Below are 17,815 nucleotides of genomic sequence, written 5' to 3' on the forward strand. Positions count from 1 at the left end.
TATTCCTTCTTTTCATATTGCCTTTACTTTTCAAGTTCAGTCGGCCTATGATGCCTACTGGGTACCTGTTGTTTTGGTACTCATGCTACGCTCTGCATCTATTTCGTGATGCAGGTCCGGGCACTAGTAGCCAGCGTTGATCGAGCTTGGAGCAGACTGATCCGGAGACGGGAGTGAGCACACGACGTTTTGTACTATTTCAGTCTCCATCTGTATATATAGACTTGTCTTTTACCTTTCGAGACAGTCCAGTCTCTGTTGTCCACTTTTGGGACTTGTACTCATTTTGTTAGTAGCTCTGTACTAGTGACTTCCGGGTTCTGGGAGGGATCTTTATTTGTATATATGTTTTTGGTTTGCTTCCGCCTGTTTATATTGTTATTTGTCTCCTCTTATTTAGTTTCTACCCTCAGACCCATTACTTGTTGTTCCGGGTTACGGGTTGACTTACCTACTGGTGGGTTATAGTAGGTGCCATCATGACTTGAGAAATCGTGTCGTAACATACACGTACCTTTACACACAGTGTGCGCGAATCTGTGTGACACGTGTCTCAACTATGTCTCCATGCCAAAATAATAATAAAAAATAATGAGGAACTGAGAGAAGCAATTAAATAAAGATGAAAAAACATATCTTACAAGAGAACATTTACAAGGGAGTATCTTGACTGTGATTCCTTGATACGTAAGTCACAATACACTGATTGAGAAAGGGGTAAACAGAAATGAACAAATGGCAAAATTTCCTATACTCTAACATCAAACAATTGGACAGCATGTACAACTATATCGATTTTCAAACCAAAATAAAAATTAAAATGCTGAACAGTAAAAAACTACTGGACAGCCTTGTGGTTTACCTAATACATTACACTCATGTTACATGTCGAAATGTTGAAATGTTATCCTCATCGCACAGTGATTATGATACAGTCAAGAGATGGAGCTGTCGCGTCAGTTACGTATCCAAATTGCATGACCCATAGCAGCACCTTTCATCTTGTAAGATATGGATTTAATTTTCATCAGGAGAAACTTTGGTTAACCCTTTGTAAATTGAAGTCCAGTATCCTGAAACCTTCACTTCATAAGAGTCCAGTATCCCAAAACCTTCACTTCATAAGAGGGCTGAGTCCATCACCTTCCCAACCCAGCTTAAGCATTTGATCTACTACCTTCAAGCTTAACTGCATATGGATATGGATGGAGAGTCAACACTAAGATGTTTATAAGCTATAGAAAGCCCAAATTGCGCCATATTATAGGAGCCCAAACTATGTGATTGAATAAATCCTCCCATCGCACAGAGGTTGAAGTAGTAACTACTCTACTGGTTTTATCAAGTACATTAGGTTTTAGCTACCCAGCAAGATTACATTGCATAACTCTTGTCCAGAAAACCTCAGTAATCAGATTGGCGGGAATCAAATTATGATCATCGGTACTGGTTTAAAAGTAACAAGGGTACAAGACTAGTAAAGTAGGTTTTGGCTATTAGCTTCTTGGAAAAGAAATGACGAGCCAGTTCTCAGTTGATTAAGATATGGCATATATATCAAACAAACACTTTTCTTTAAATACCTAAACACAATAACAAATAAGTAGATAAAAAATGCATACATATAGAATAAATTCAATCCTTATTTCATATGTTCTGTTTTATTGTATTTCTTATATCAAACAACTAAATTAGCAATTTAGCATGCATGTTACAGCGCTCAGGGTGGTAAAAAATTGGTATTCAATTTCTAAGATTTTTTTTTTTTGAGAGTGAACAGACTCAATTTCTCCAAAAATATTAATCAGGATAAACTTTTGCCACAGCCATGAGCACCGAAGTTTCCAGCTTCAAAAGCTCTCACCCCTCTTACCATCTATACTCACCATGGAACTCATTTGACACTTCAACAGGGAGATTCTCTTAGCAGTCATTTTCCAGTACGTAATCCTGTAAATTTTCTTCTAACGGAATGGAACTTGGGGGATACTCTAATCTTTTCTTTTGTTTCATATTATGTGGAGGCGGGGGCCGTGGGGTAGGGAAGAGAAGAAATTTCATGAAAGAGTTGATAGTGTGACACAGACAAGTGAGGATATGGTAGATCAAAACTATCATTCTATATTGTATGTCCAAAGGTTAAGGTCACATCTTTTACATAATAAAAATATTCAAAAAGGGATATGATATTCCACAAAGAACTGTTAAACATAACTATCAAAGAGATATCTCATGGCCCATTAATATCCACAAAATGTAACTTGACACGAAATCAAAGGTGTGTAGGACTTAAAGAGTCACACGAACTGCACTAACATTTCATATATCTACTCACTTGGAGATATTTATAGAAAGAAGAAGATAGGGGTGAAATCGGAAATAGAACCCAAAAGTCACCATTAGCAAAACACTCTTACCACAAAGAGAGAGTATTCAACTTACCGCAGGATCTGTGAAGATTATCAACTGCCTATCAGCTGTCGATAATAAGAGATTAGTGTTATCCTTGTTCAGAGCCAGAGCCATAACATCTTGACCCTCTCCAAGCTTCATAATGTGAAATACCTGCATGCCAAAATATCAGCTTCTAGTTCATACATATATGCAAAGCATGGTGGGAAATGGGTCCTATTATCAAGCAACTAAGAAAAAGAGATGTCTAGTTGCATTGGTTAGAAGGTGCTAAGAAGCAGCATACACAACCCAAACTTGGCAAAGCAGCAAACAAACAAACTAGACAGTCTGCCTTACAGTTCCTCACTTAATGGTGCCAGTATTAACTTGGACAGGAAAAGAAAAAGAAAAATAAGGTCCAAAGAAAGGCTTCATTATACCTTTAAAGTAAACATGTCGAGGAAGCAGATTGAAGGGACAGAGATATCTAATATATTTCCTTCACTGTTTTCATCTAATTCTCCATCAGAATCTCCAAGTTCTGGCTTTTGCCACTTCATAGACTTGTTGTCCAATGGTCCATCATTTTCAGAATATGGATTTACCCCAAGCAAAGCATTTTGTCCATCAACAGAAATCTCCATGCAACTAATGGTGGAGCAGGGAGGAAACTGAGTCCTAGCAATAAGAATCCCATTAAGAGTAAAGGTGCTTAGTGTTTTATGGAATTTGTTCCAAGCCATTATAATTCCATCAGATGACAGACAAACAGAATGTGCCTCCACTCCAACTAGCCTTCTGACCAATCGACCCCTTCTTATGGTATGTAGCAAAACATCTGACGAACTGGAGCATGAAACCACAATACCAAGATCTGAACTCACACAGCAACATAATATTTCCCCAAGATGGCCTCGAAGGACATGTATGGGACCCTCAATTCGATGCCTCTTACTTTTATCTCTCGAGCTGTTTGGTGTAGTACTGGTTGAAGGTGTGCTTGAACCAGTGGAAGCCTCTGATGTGCTGCTGCTGTGCGGTGTTGACGCCCTATTTATTCTCCAGAGAAGCACGGTGGCGTCTCTAGACCCTGTTACAAGATAATTGCTATCTGAAGACAAAGCCAGGCATGTTACAGGAGCACAATGTCCTCTGGCTACTTCTAAAGTTTTTGCCCCATCTGATGATATCAGTCGTACGCTGTTGTCTACATGGCCACCTAGATTCAAGTGCAGAAACTCCTATTAGTCAGTATGTTTAGGTTTCAGTAACAACATACACATGCAATACTGATCTCCCTTCATTGGGAAGTCTTGCACTCAAATTATTCAATACTTATTAATTAGACTCTTTTTTTCCCTACCAACTAAGGAACCCCCGGGCACTCTCATAAATCAAAACAACTGAAGTTCTAGACTTCTGACACATGATTTCCAGACACAAGCTCTCTAGTAGTTCTAACTTAAGAAATGAGATAAATGAAGAAAATAACAAAATGAACACTAATATATACTCCCTCCCTTTTCACTTTACGTGGTAGTGCTTGACTGGGTATGGAGTTTAACAAAGAAAGAAAGACTTTAGGAACTTGCCGTTTCAATCATGCAATGACATTTCTGTGGCTATAAAAGCATGTCATTAAAGACAAAATATGAAGTCTCAAATTTAAATTGTTTCCCAACAAAGGAAGGTATCATTCTTTTGGAACAGATTTAAAAAGAAAGAATGCAACTTCAAATGGAACAGGGAGAGTAATTCCCAACCACATTTGCAAAACATCAAAAGCAGTAAATCGGCTAAGGAATCTTGCCTTAGGTAAGTGAGGGTTGACCACTAAAATATTGTTATAAGATGGAAGTATGCAAACTATTCACTAACCCCCAAAACAATAGAACAAATATAAAGATATTTCTAATTGGTGGTAATGAACTAAAATATCATTCTTTCACAACGGTATTTAGATAACTAAGATATTTTTTAGATTTAAATAAATAGAATATATACTGCTTGCCTGTAAGAATTTCTTTGTCACATGTAATTGCAACTACAGATGAGCCTCTGATTCCAGAAGCTGCAAATGCCAGGGCTTGAGGGAAATGCCATTCCTCTGACTCAGAGCCAGTTGGCCCCTTGAACATTCGCATGAATGTTCCACCAGCTGAGCTAGCACCAGGTTTTCCATGTTGGAAGAGGAAAGGTGCTCCCTGACCATCTGGTGTATTTGGTTGCCATTTATGCTGAGCTACGTGAGCAGCCGGTGCATTTGTATCAACAATTACAAGGGAATCAGAAGAAGCCTGCATCGCTGCAGCAGGTAAGTTGCAGCGCTCAGGGTGGGGAACCGTATATGGTTTAGCAGCTCTAGGATTCCGGAATATGGTCTGCACAAATGAGAGAAGTACCAAGGTTACATTTGAGCCTACCAATTATGATAACATATTACTATTTAACTGAAAAATGAACCATACCATCTGCTAAAAACAGCATTATGGATTATCATAAAAACAAGATACTCTGAGACCTTCACACAGAAGGGAACTTCCAGGCTTAACAATAAGTTCTCTAGATTCATAAGACAAAAAAACTAGCTCAAGAGAATAGGATACAGCAAGAAAAACAAAAAGAAATTATGGTTCCCAAGAAGGGGTTCAGGGGAAAGTGTGACTTGAAAGTTTGAGAAAATAAAATATAGAGGCTCGGAAATAATGGGACACATAAACATATAAATTACTGGTGATATTCTACCACCAAGGTGGAAAGATAAACCTACTCATAAAATTGGCCGAAAGTGGCTAAGAGAACTTGTGTTCTTCAACCAGACAATTGAGTTCCTTTTTCTTTTCCTAAAGAGAGTTAAATGACCTACAACAATTAAACACTTCACCCTTCTATACGAGCGAAAGATCAGTACTAGATTTACGGTTCCCTCATAATAATTAATTAAAAAGATAAAACTACTAGTACTCATTTGGGTCAACTTAAATTTTACTCTTATATATGTTACAGTTGACTCTGAAAACTTAAATGGAGAGAACTATGAATGCAAAAAACTCACCTGTAGCTGGAGAACTTCTTCCAGAGGCATCCTTTTCATGTGTGGGACAGTAAGAAGTTGAGATGGTGTTTGTCCAAAGTAAGCAATCTGATCTTGCATAGCACGCTGCTGGACCTTTTGACAAGATTTAGCATTTCAAAATCACTCGTAATCAAGTCAGTGGAATAACTAAAGCAAAAAGAACAGGAATAAAAGCATACTGGATCAGTTATCTTGTCGATATCCACTGTTCCTTCATACGTCAAGTAAAAGAAAACATTATTTGCCTGTATAGCTTCTTTTCCTCGTTGCTTATACCTGAATATGCAAAGAATTTTATTTGAAAAGAAAAGAGTAGGAAAAAGAAAAGACAACAATTAATGGAAATACCCAATTTTAATGCACCCAAAACAACTTAGGCACACTTCAAATTCTCAAGGAAAGCAATAACAAAACCTAAGCAAAACTAAACTCTGTAAATGATCTTTCCAAGTGCAAGACAGACAAAACCTACCCAAAAATGAGATCAATCCATTCATGTAGATGAGCAGAGACGTGCTCACTCTCAAGTGCCATCCGATGTTTATGAATAAAATCAACTTTGTTTTTAGCCCAAGGTGGAAGCCGCACAGAGTCTGAAACAGAGATGAGAAACAAATGATTACAGTTGAAGACCAGGACAAAATTTAGCTCTGTATGCTGCTATATACAATAAAACTGTATTTCATACCCAGCTTATCTCCCAACTGTGTCGTACCAAATTCAATTGAATTCTCATTTGTTAGCATCTCTGGAAGATAAAATAGCTCCGGAACCTAGGTATTAAGAACAATATCCCATTATGAATTTATGAGCACATGGAGTAAAATCTTTAACTGACTCCACAAACAGCAAAAGATAACAAATCATTAGCAGCGGAAAGCATTATCTGCATCTTCTGTCTCTAATTGAATCTTACTACCCTTTCCAGGACATGCAAATTGACGTTCAAAATGGAATGTTTTGTCACTTTATATATCACAAAAAACAAAAATTAATCTATCATTTCACTTCAGGACCCACTTGATATAAAAGTGGTTAGTTGACTATCCAACTTGAAAACTCTACTAATTTGCTAATCCCCCTGTTTCAGTTTATATAAGGCTATTTCCTTTGTAGTGTGTTCCAAAGGAATGACCCCTTCCTAAAATTGGAAATAATTGATCTTTGCTTCCCATTTTACCCTTAGAGACAAGCTTTTAAAGCCAAATAAACGTTATAACGTGTTCAACTTAAGTTTTAAAAGTTTTAAAGCCACATAAATGTTGTCATGTTTAAGACCACAAGTTCCAAAAGTTCTCACGTCTTTCTTAAACTCCGTGCCCAGTCAAACAGGACTGAATAAAATTAAACAGAGGCAGTACATTTATCTCAAGAATTGAGTATGTCAAATAATAACATTCAATTTTCTTTTGAGATGGTAACAATTTATAATAGAAAGCACAAAGGTTGCCTGACCATAATTACCGAGAGATAGTCCAAAAGTATACACAACGATAATATAATCAAATGGTAACAGAGTAGTGAGGTGGCAGAAGAAATATAGTTCATACCAACTCTTTAACATCACTCATCTCCTCAAGAACACTTTTCCAAGTGGCAGCAATATCTGAGAACATCCTGTCTGCATGATCAAATTTGCCACCTTGGAGCTGAATAGATAGGGTAGTGAAGGGCTCCAGCCTGATTAGATAATATAACACCTGGTGTACATAAAATTCATAGCAAAGTCTTAGAACAGAATCTGTAAATTTACTGCTGACTATGTTCACACTCAAGTGATACATATTCAACATATAATAAAGAATAGAGGTGGAATAATCTATGTAGCAAACCGACTCAGAAAAATTAAATATGCAAAAGTATTAGTAAGTTGAGAGATAAATGAAGATGCATGCATCTCCAGAAAGATGAATGTTTGGTCGAGTATACATTGAATGTGACAGACTCGTTAAAACTCATATTTTCTAGCGCTGAAGAAGATAATAAAACTCATATTCTTTATTGTTCCGCCATACATAAAATTTTATGTTCATCAATTTGAGCTCTGCTTAAGTTTTTGAGTGACCTGTTGAAGCAAATAGCCATTACTCATCCTGAGGTGGAAAAGATCATTAGCACATTCAAGTATACAGCAGTTTTTTTTAGTTTTTCTTTTTTATGAAATAAGTTGTTGTATTGAGAAGGCATCAAAGAGATAAAGGATATACAGCAGGTTTAAGGACCATAAAGGATAACCAGACTGTTTCCTTTCTTCAGATAGTGTTGCACTCTTGCAGATGTGCAATGCAAACACCAAGAATCATTCACAGTATCCCTTTCAAACGCTTCATACAAAAGGAGTCAAAATATTATGACATACGTGCAATAGGAAGTGTCTAGCAATGGTGGTAATATTGATTAGTATGCTAACGAGATCTTTATACTGAAGTCCTTTGACCATGGTTTAATTACGAGGGATACTGGAAGCAAACATACAAATCGAACTGGTCCAACTATGCCCCCTATAGGCTAAAACTTTTCCTACAGAAGCCACTTGGAACTGAATAATGACAATAAACAACTTCAAGAAAGGAGGAGAATTCACATTAATTGGTGCTTCTAGTGGAAAGAAATTGGTGCAGTATCAATCATATGCTAAACCATAGCAAGGTGACCTTTGAACTATGGAACTCGTCCCTAGTTCCGACAAGTGTATGGAACATCTGGTAGATGAATAAACAGAGAAAAAAATGTAGGATCGCAACAATTTCATCATAAAAAGGTAGAGTTCCTATTTCTTTGGAAAACAATCATGTCAAATCTCCTACACCAAGACCCAAGGGGTGATCTAATGGATATGGATGTGCTGCTAGCCATGGAAGAGCATGCAAACGAATTTATAATACAAAAGGTTTGGGAAATTCATGACTTTTAAGTTGTAAAGAGGACTTCTAGTGATATTTACTTGTTTGTAATGGCATTAAACGCTCTCCATGAGAATAAATTTTAACAAAAAAGAACCATTTCACAAAATCATTTCTTGGTGTTTGGTTGAACAAAAGTTGGTATAATGACAGGGGGCGAGGGTGGAGCATAGGCGGGTGTTTGGTGATAATCATAAGTAGCCAACAATAAAAATTAACATTTAATATTGATAAAAGAAATGATACTGGATTAGGAAGAAGAACGAAACAACTTATGACTATAAAAGGACAGAATTGTTCTTCTCATTTTGGTGTAAAGCATAGTTCTTGATGATTTTCACATCCTAAATAATTAGGACAGGGAAAGCATTTACGTGATACCAAATAGGACATTAGTTGAAACAGATTCTAGCAGTTGAGGTTGAGGCTACTCATAAATATTACTCCCTCCGTCCCATTTTATGTGGCATCGTTTGACTTGGCACGGTGTTTAAGAAAAAAGCTTTTGAAACTTGTGGTCTAAAACAATGCATAGACATTTGTGTGGTTGAGAATCATTTCATTAAGGGTAAAAGGGGTATTTTAAAGTTAAATTGTTTCTAATTATAGTAAGGTGACATTCTTTTTGGGATGGACTAAAAAGGAAAGGGTGCCACATACAATGGACGGAGGGAGTATTATTTACTGGCATTATAACTGTCTATTCATATTGAATCAATCAAGTAATTAACAATCATGAGACTACTAAACCTAAATGAAAATGGTAACATTTCAAAATATGCTACTAATACGTTAAACCATTCAGGATATCTGACAATATAGAGTGGTACAGTCATCGCAGATACTAGTTTAAAATGGCTTAGGACAACCAAATGAAAGAACAAACACATACTGTTCCTGCACTTGAGTAATGTGAGCCATAGTGAAACTTTGGGATGACAGGGTCATCAAAACTAGAGTATCTCTCTTGAAACTTCCTTAATCGGTCAGGATTTAATGCTCCAACTGGCTGCAAGTATACATTTCTTATGTCAATCATACAATAACCTGGAGATGATTTGACACATGCAATAAATGCCAACCTTTGATAGGTCCCGGTAAGATGATGGATTAGCAAAATCCAAGTCGGTTGAAGTATAATCAGAAATGACCCAGGGGAACACAGGATACTGCAAAACCGAAAGGGAACTGATCAAGTAAACACGTGATTCCTCTTGAGCCCTCACAATGAGAAAATGGTACCTGAGTAATATCATTGTAACTACGTCCGGCTAGTGTGTTAAGCTGCATTAGATACTCAAAGTTGCTGAGCTGAAAAGATATGGATGAGCAGATAATGAATCAGTTTGACAAAGGAGGCATTGCAGATATATATGTTCAGAAAATGCACTTCTCCCTTATTAATTATGAAGGAATTCCTAAAGGGGTTTATTATAAGGTTTTGAACTACTCCAACCATTGGCTCAAGGTATTGGTCAGATGCTTAGGCTCTATCAAGTGGTATCAATACATTCTTTCACATTGTAACTATCCTTTGATAAAAGTTACCCTTATCTCAAAAAAAAAAACTATCCTTTGATAAGCACATACTCACACTACCAAGTCCACAACAAAATTCACCTGTGAATCCCAAAATTAGGTTATACATGATGGGGATGTTAAGCTATATTATATAATTGGCTCCTATAGTTGTCTAAGGGGTTCTTAGAGGCTTTGGTCTATTCCACTAGTTGCCTTTAATTTTTTTAATATTTTTTTTGGGAAAGGTAACACTAAATTACCTTAAGTTTCACATTAATGCATAGATTCTTTTCACATGGTATAGAGTCAAATGTGGAGCATCTATTTTTTCACAACAGTTTAAGCCCACTCCTTGACCTATTGACACTACTCTCTCTTTTCCAGACGCCTACCTCTTCAACCTGCTAAGCCTACTCTCTGTACATGTGCATTCTTCAGTCTGTTGAGCTACTTCGTCTTCTCAACCAGGTGAGGGGGAGAGAGAGAGAGAAGATGGATAAAAGGAAAGAAATCCGAAAGAAAAGGAGAGATCATCAATCCATGTGTGCGTTACATGTGTGGATTGGTGTTTAACATGCATTTGCTCCACATTAGCTGTATAAGGATTTGCAAAAGGTTTTAATGTTCTGACTACTCTACCCATCCCACCAATTGTCTCAAGACATCAGGTTACATGCTACGATTCTTTCTACCGCTTCCTCATATACATAGATATAAACAGAAATTTCATTTTCTAGCATACCTCCCGGCGAGCCCAACGTTCCATGAGTTGAGTTCGTTTAAGAAGTTGTTCAGGTCTCTGCAAGATGAGAAGTAGCATAAACATATAATGGGATAGAAGATTGGTGAATGCTAAAGAAAGCAGAATCTCTTGTTTGACCATGAAGATTCAAGTCTTTTGTGCAGTGAAATTTTGATGGATATGGATACAAGTCAATGTGTCAAGCATAGCCCACACAGACTATTGCAAACTAATTGAACAAAGTTTGTTCACATGCCAAAGACCGATGAATAAGCTACAGAAAAGTAGAAACCTGAGTTGCGAGGTAGATATTGTTCAAATGAGAGGGACGAGTTTGAACAATAGCTCGATATGCATCTCTTCTTGCCTCAGTACTCTGATTCAAAAACCAAGAAAATTAACCTAATTATTGAAGAAGTAAAAATTTGAAAATAAGAGCATGTAATCATAACAATGTAGAACAAGGTTATACCCCAAAGTCAAAGAAAAAGTTTGACCGGTCGACCATAAATAATTCCAATGCACTTCTCCTTAGAAGATATCTGTAAAGACAAGAAGTCAGGCAAAATGGCTGCTGCAGAAAGAAGACAGCTTTCTAAATAGACAAAATCATGTCATTTGTTTCCAGAGAAATTCAGATCGATTAATGAAATAATCACTTCACAACACCCATGGGGTCCATAAAGTAAACCCTCCTGGGGGGAAATCACAAAAGAGACAGCAGGAATCTAGGAAAGTAAAAGGGACTATTAAATTTTTTACAAATGGAGCAGCATTGTGAAATGTGACTGAAATGTATAAGAGTGCTTGCAAATCCTTTTACAGATTGAAATGTTACCAACATGTAAAAGAATGTGAATCACCTTTCAAGCGTCCAACAATGTGAATCGCCTTTCAAGCTTCCAACCAAATGAAATACATTATCAAAGAAAATATGTTCCTTGACATTCGTGATTTATTCATGTAAACCAATTCTATGTTTATAAACATCAGAATCCTATTCTCCATTTGTTATGGTTTGGATATCTATTCTAGTCTTTGTTTAAAATCATAACAGTAACCTAGTCTCAACGATCTAGAAAACCCTCGTCTCTACAACAAAACAGAAACTGAATGTCTGCTCAACCAGCAGAGTAGAAGGTCTATGAAATAGTAAAAACGATAAATGGGAATGAGCATCTCAAATTGAACCACAACAGTAATCAATTGAGGGTTTTTTCAGATAACTTTGTCCTTGTGTTGTTTGAATAGATCTTAAGCAGAAATTCAGTTTACCCTCACCTTCTGCTATAGATCTGATGAAGGGAAGAAATCAACCAGCTTCGATCCTTTCCTTTGACTTTTTCTTCACTGCTGCAATCAAGACCATCCCCAGCCACACTGATCTCAATGTTATCAACGATAAAATTTATTCTCCTCGTTGTAATCTGGCACAAGAAAACACTTTTCAAGTAAATAATTTTAACTTTGTTGAGATGAAGATTAGCAAACTTTTGTCCTCACTCAAAAAAATTGATCTGTTCCCTACAACGGCAAACTTTGGAATCCAAACAAAGTCTGCAAAAACTTATAAAGATACATGCAAACAGCTTATTTACCAAGGAGGCAGTGAATCTTTTTAACACCGAGAAATCCCTGAGGGTCGGTGGAACACAATGCAAAACTCAGTGGATAATGGGCCCACCCCTTTATCTTTCTTCACTTAAAAATACCATGCTTTTGTCTACAGCATGGTTCGAATCATGAAATGTGAGCTCCGCCTATGTGAGCTTTGCATAGCTGGTTCCAAGTCCCAAAAAAGTTCAGTAGTGGTAGGTAGGCAACCACTAGTCATAAATGATGAGCCCTATAAACATTGCTGACCCTTTAAATTTTTACCGGGCATAATAATAAATTCGGCCATAAAATGAGCTAAGATATACATAGAGGCCTTTTTTGGGTAATAAAAAATGAAAATTTGATCTCAAATGCCCAAAAAAATAGGACCTCCTACCTAAGGAAATATACAGAGGATCTTTTGTATAACAAAAGGAAAGAAACTAATAGACAAAACAAAGCAGCTCTTCATCTCTAATCCACCAGCTATTCTATTGGGTCTAACCATTTTGCATTGCCCGTATGATTGTCATAACCAACGGAAGCAGGTCGCCTGACACAGTCTACAGATCAACGTCCATCACCTAAGTTATCAAAGGCAAATTTCTTGCTACACATGATTTCACTAGAAACTTATAGATGACAGGCTAGAGAATTTCACAACTCAGTTCACATACAGGTTGGCAGCTAAGACTATATCATATGACGAGGACAGAAAAAGGATGGTGTTTTGAGTTTCAAAAAAAAAAAAAAGGAGGGTGTTTTGCACTTGAAAAAGAAACAAGTGCATTCTTCAGCCTACAAAATTGATAGTATTTCTATCAATTAAAATCATAAGCATTCAACCTAAAAAGAATAGCAATACATCTTTTCGAATAGTTTATATTTAAGCACCGAGCAATTAGTATCTTCGATATGGCTCTTCATATTCTGGTCCATGCGATTCCTAATATCTATAAAGTACCCTAGTAGTGCTCTATGAATATGGGACATCATACCATAATTTTGGGATCTCTTTACAGGACGGGTGCATTTAAATCTTTATGAACTGTCTAAGCAAATGAAATGTTCCCATGGTATCAGGAGTATACCATGTCCGTGAGAATTCTGGAACTCAGAAACTAACTGGATGAAATGCTTTCGAAACCACCCCACCCAAAAAGCAATGGAAGCTCTGTCCCAACAGCAGGGGGGTGAGGAAAACTTTGATTTCAAATGCTTTCACCAGTTTGCAACTACTCTTTTGACCTTCAATCCCTTCTTCAGTTCAATAGCATTTCCTTTTTTTCTCAGTAATATGCAAATATTATTCACATAAAGGCAGCACTAAGATGGTTACATAGAATGCACAACTTCTTCAGTCCACCGAATTTCCAGTCATCCTTCTCATTAAGGTAGTTGAGTTTCAAAAGACGTGCATTTCAAAATGTCAATCATTGGAAAATTAGAAGCTTATACATAATAAGCCAATAAGTCTATTAGTAAAATGAAATATTTCATAGAAACCATATTTTGTATATGCAGACTTACTTGGAAAGTTCCTCTAGAAACCTTCAATGGCCTGACCATTGATGATGGTAGCTCAAGGACAATCCTTTCATCATGTTCGCTAGGAACATAACCAGGGGCAACTGCTGAAGGACTCTGCACCACGTCATGGTGGTTAGTAACTGGAGTGTCTCCCGATTCCGAAGATGTCTGCAGTGGTTGCTCAGCAGTTCCAGACATTCTTCTCTGAATGTCACCATGATGTACTGTGTCATCTAACTTACTATCCAAGTTGGAACCATCTTCCTGTTCATACTCCTCGTGTACTGGCTCAATGGAAATAGCATCTGCTGCCAAAAGAGAGGCTTTTGATGGACTGATTGTTTGATCTTCCCCCTCTTTTAGTCCAGTATGATCAGCATAATCTGCAGCAGAACCAAAATGATCTGACCCTCCATAGTTCCTTCTCAAACATTTCCGCATTCTTGCAGATGTTTCCATATTATCCAGCTTCCAGTAAACCTACTCATAAACATAGTCATTAAATCCTGAGTTGTAAAGCCCTTGATCAGACAAATAAAACAAAAGCAGCAAGTAACATACACGCTGAGGATTGTACAGACAATCACTAAATGGGCCAAAAAGACATTTGATCTCTAACAAGCTATGGATAAGTTTTCTCCATTGGCGTATTCCAGTATACAAGCGGTGCTGCGCAATTACATTCACTTGTGACCGCCTCTCAACCTATAACCACATAGACAAACAAGGAATCATGCAATGAAATCAACAATGTCATTGAGACCAGTTTTATGGACCTATCAGAGAAAAAGACTAGTGGCAAGTGTATGAAGATGACCTCTGATCGCTGCATGTTTCTGGCTAAAGCTAAACTTCCAACAAGAACAGCAATGAATTTGTAAGACAGGGCATTAAAATCTTTCCCATAAACAGATTTAGTATCAACTGACTGCAAACATTCCATCCACGCTGTTCCCATGGCTTCAGAAACATTCCATCTCATCACACGTCCCATGTCGCTTCTACTCCGTCGCTGTGCTGATGTGGCCATTGCCACTGCACTGAGACCTCTTCCTGATCCTATCTTTGCATTGCGTTCAAGGTCTCGTGCAGCAGCCAATGCCGCTGCTTTTGCTGCCGCCTTGTCCTTGGGAATAGCTGGAGATTTGCTAGGTGCCTCTACAGGTTTCTGAAAACTTGAAAACGTATGAAGTCTAGCTGCTTTGCGCTCTAGCAATGAAGAATCCCGCTTTAGATGTGTAGTTGTTGCTGGTGCTGGAGCTTCACCTCCAGCAGCGCCAGCAGCTAACATTGCCAGTGCCATAGCAGCAGGTGGAGATGCAAAAGCAGCAGCCCAGCTAGGGGATATCATAGACAAAGCAGCCTGAAAAAAAGAATATCTTAGTTCTTGGAGATTAACATATACAGAAGATTTTAGTAAGTTCTCAGAAGCAACTGACTAACAAAATGTAGCAGCACTAGTCCAATGCTTCAGTAGCTGAAGAAAGAAAGACTGTACAAGCAAAAGCAGAATTACTCATTTGCAGCTTTGATAGGAAATGAAGTGCTAGATTGGAGTGTTAAAAGTGGTGAACCTGGTGTGATATGCAAACTAGACATTGAGAAGGCATTTGATCAACTCAACTGGTCTTACCTTATTTCTATCCTAAAGAAGATGGGTTTTGGAGACAGGTGGATTAGATGGATCAAATTTAGCATTTCAACTGTGAAATACTCACTCATTGTTAACAGAGGACCAGTGGGCTTTCTCTGTCCTCAGAAAGGAATCAGACAAGGGGATCCCCTCTCTCCCTTTTTGTTTATTATAGCAATGGAGGGTCTAAGCAAAATGTTAGAAAAGGCCAGGCATGAGCAGTGGATTCAAGGTTTCAGTGTAGGTACCAATCCCGGGCCTCCGTCACAGTCGCAGACCTACTATATGCTGATGATACACTCATTTTCTGTGAGGCTGACTCAACCCAAATGTTATACCTGAACCTTACTCTCCTCCTCTTTGAAGCTCTTTCAGGATTGCATATCAATGTGCTGAAAAGCATAATGTATCTGGTCAACAATGTCGCTAATATTGAAGAGCTGGCAAGTATCATGGGATTATTTATTGGGACATTTCCAACCACCTACCTTGGCATACCCTGGGCAGCAAATTCAAGAATGTTGAAATCTGAAATAGGATCATAGAGAAATTTGAAAAAAGATTGGCCTCCTGGCAGATGCAATATCTATCAATGGGAGGAAGACTAGTCCTTATCAACAGTGTGCTTGATAGCATACCCACATACTACATGTCACTTTTCCCCATCCCTGGCAAGATCCATAATCAACTGGACAAGATTAGGAGGGACTTCTTATGGAAGGAAATAGCAATTCTCACAAACTTCATCTCATCAAATGGGACAAAGTCAAATGTTACCTTCTCAAAAAAAAAGGGGGGGGGGACAAAGTCAAACAACCGAAAAACAAGGGAGGTATGGGCATTAGAGACTTAGCTTCTCACAACAAAAGCTTGCTCATGAAATGGTTGTGGAGATTTAGTACAAATGACTCTAGTCTCTGGAAAGAAGATGTTGCTGCTAAGGATGAAAGAAAGGATAAATGGAGCACAAAAACTTCCAATTCACCCCACAGGGTTGCCCCTGGAAATACATTAGCAAGTTGTGGAGTGAATTTTCTATAGAGGTATGGTTCAAAGCAGGGGATGGCTCAGATATTAAATTCTGGAGTGGTAGATAGCTAAGTAACACTCCACTCATGGAAGCCTACCCAAACCTATTCCAAATAGCTCAAGACAAAAACTCAACAATTGCACCGAATAGATGTGTCAACAACTGGAATGTAATGCTCAGAAGAAATGTGCAGGATTGGGAGTGGGAAGTAGGCTTGAACTACTTGCTAGTATGGAAAAATATAATATGAATGAGAATTGTGCTGACAGACCGGTATAAGGAAGAAACAACACCTTCACTGTGAAAAATTGTTATCATCAAATATGCTGTCAGAGCAAGATCACAGAACTTTGGCTCTGGAAACTTATTTGGAAGACCAAAATGCCTACCAAGATCATCTGTTTTTGTTGGATTGCTCTCCAGGAAGCATGCTCAACACAAGGTAATCTCAACAAAAGAGGCCTTGATCTGGATAATAAATGCTATATGTGTCAGAATAGCACAGAAACAGTTACCTGCTCCTTCACTGTGCAGTGGCCAAGGTTCTATGGAATATGTTCTGCTGCATTTTAGCTTACAATGGGTCATGCCACAATATGTGAAAGAAGCCTATGCAAGCTGGAATACATGGAGAGTTGACAAGTCCATCAAGAAAGTCTGGGTGATGATCCCTGGAGTTATTTTTTGGTGTTTATGGACTGAAAGGAACCGTAGATATTTTGATAGGCTCTCAACTCCAAACCACTCTCTTAAAGCTAGATGCTTACTTATGCTGTTCAGTTGGGTTCATTTAACCCCTGTATTCAGCACTGAACAATTTCTTGACTTTGTTAGTTCTCTAGTACTAGTTTGAAGATTGTAAAGGAGCTAACAACTTTTGTTTATGCTCTCTGCGAGCCCTTTTGTCTATTCTGTAATTCTGCATCTGCTTGATGCTTCTTATGAAATACCTTACTTCATCAAAAAAAAAAACTGCAGATATGGATGGTAACTGAAATGTGCCAGATTCTAATTAATTAACAAAAATACTTCAATAATAATGACAACTGTAAAGAACTTGTCACTTTATTCAAGTTTTTTATGACAAACTCCAACTCTCAAAAAAGTTCAGACTTACAGTAAAATCTAGAACTGAAATTTCATCACTATGTACATGGAAGTTTAATATATCTACCTCAAGGGGCAAAGCATCTGCAGCCAATGATCGGTCATCAACAACAAAAGGATTTAAACCATCTGCAGTTGCCAGTTCATGAATTCCGGCCAAGAGGGGTCGCCACCTCCTTAAGGCTGCAATAAAAGGTGGTAAAATAACCTCTAGGTATTGCTTCCTTAGAGGAGTTCGATCCCTACCAACAGCATGCCAGACCTGCAACATATGGGTGACAGA

At 37.8% G+C, this 17,815-nt stretch overlaps 1 protein-coding gene across 2 annotated transcripts in view; it reads right to left on the bottom strand.

Moving 5' to 3' along the window:
• Nucleotides 1–596: 596 nt before the first annotated feature.
• The window catches only part of LOC125862735 (BEACH domain-containing protein C2), a 41,917-nt gene continuing 24,698 nt past the window's right edge, over nt 597–17,815 (bottom strand). The window contains exons 12-32 of one of the 2 annotated variants that reach the window (XM_049542881.1): nt 17,600–17,794; nt 14,580–15,125; nt 14,324–14,467; nt 13,763–14,242; nt 11,918–12,063; nt 11,109–11,178; nt 10,929–11,012; nt 10,637–10,693; nt 9,616–9,684; nt 9,456–9,542; nt 9,266–9,382; nt 7,021–7,170; nt 6,159–6,243; nt 5,943–6,063; nt 5,650–5,746; nt 5,450–5,563; nt 4,406–4,775; nt 2,835–3,613; nt 2,443–2,565; nt 1,113–1,189; nt 597–1,080 (exon numbers count right to left, since the gene is read on the bottom strand). In XM_049542881.1, the coding sequence (XP_049398838.1) occupies nt 1,115–1,189; nt 2,443–2,565; nt 2,835–3,613; nt 4,406–4,775; nt 5,450–5,563; nt 5,650–5,746; nt 5,943–6,063; nt 6,159–6,243; nt 7,021–7,170; nt 9,266–9,382; nt 9,456–9,542; nt 9,616–9,684; nt 10,637–10,693; nt 10,929–11,012; nt 11,109–11,178; nt 11,918–12,063; nt 13,763–14,242; nt 14,324–14,467; nt 14,580–15,125; nt 17,600–17,794 (3,909 nt within the window). In that variant the 3' untranslated portion in view covers nt 597–1,080; nt 1,113–1,114. Of the gene's footprint in view, nt 1,190–2,442; nt 2,566–2,834; nt 3,614–4,405; nt 4,776–5,449; nt 5,564–5,649; nt 5,747–5,942; nt 6,064–6,158; nt 6,244–7,020; nt 7,171–9,265; nt 9,383–9,455; nt 9,543–9,615; nt 9,685–10,636; nt 10,694–10,928; nt 11,013–11,108; nt 11,179–11,917; nt 12,064–13,762; nt 14,243–14,323; nt 14,468–14,579; nt 15,126–17,599; nt 17,795–17,815 lie in introns of both variants that reach the window. The other variant, XM_049542873.1, reaches the window with a different exon arrangement.

This window comes from Solanum stenotomum, chromosome 1, assembly GCF_019186545.1.
Source record: "Solanum stenotomum isolate F172 chromosome 1, ASM1918654v1, whole genome shotgun sequence".
Lineage (NCBI taxonomy): Eukaryota > Viridiplantae > Streptophyta > Magnoliopsida > Solanales > Solanaceae > Solanum > Solanum stenotomum.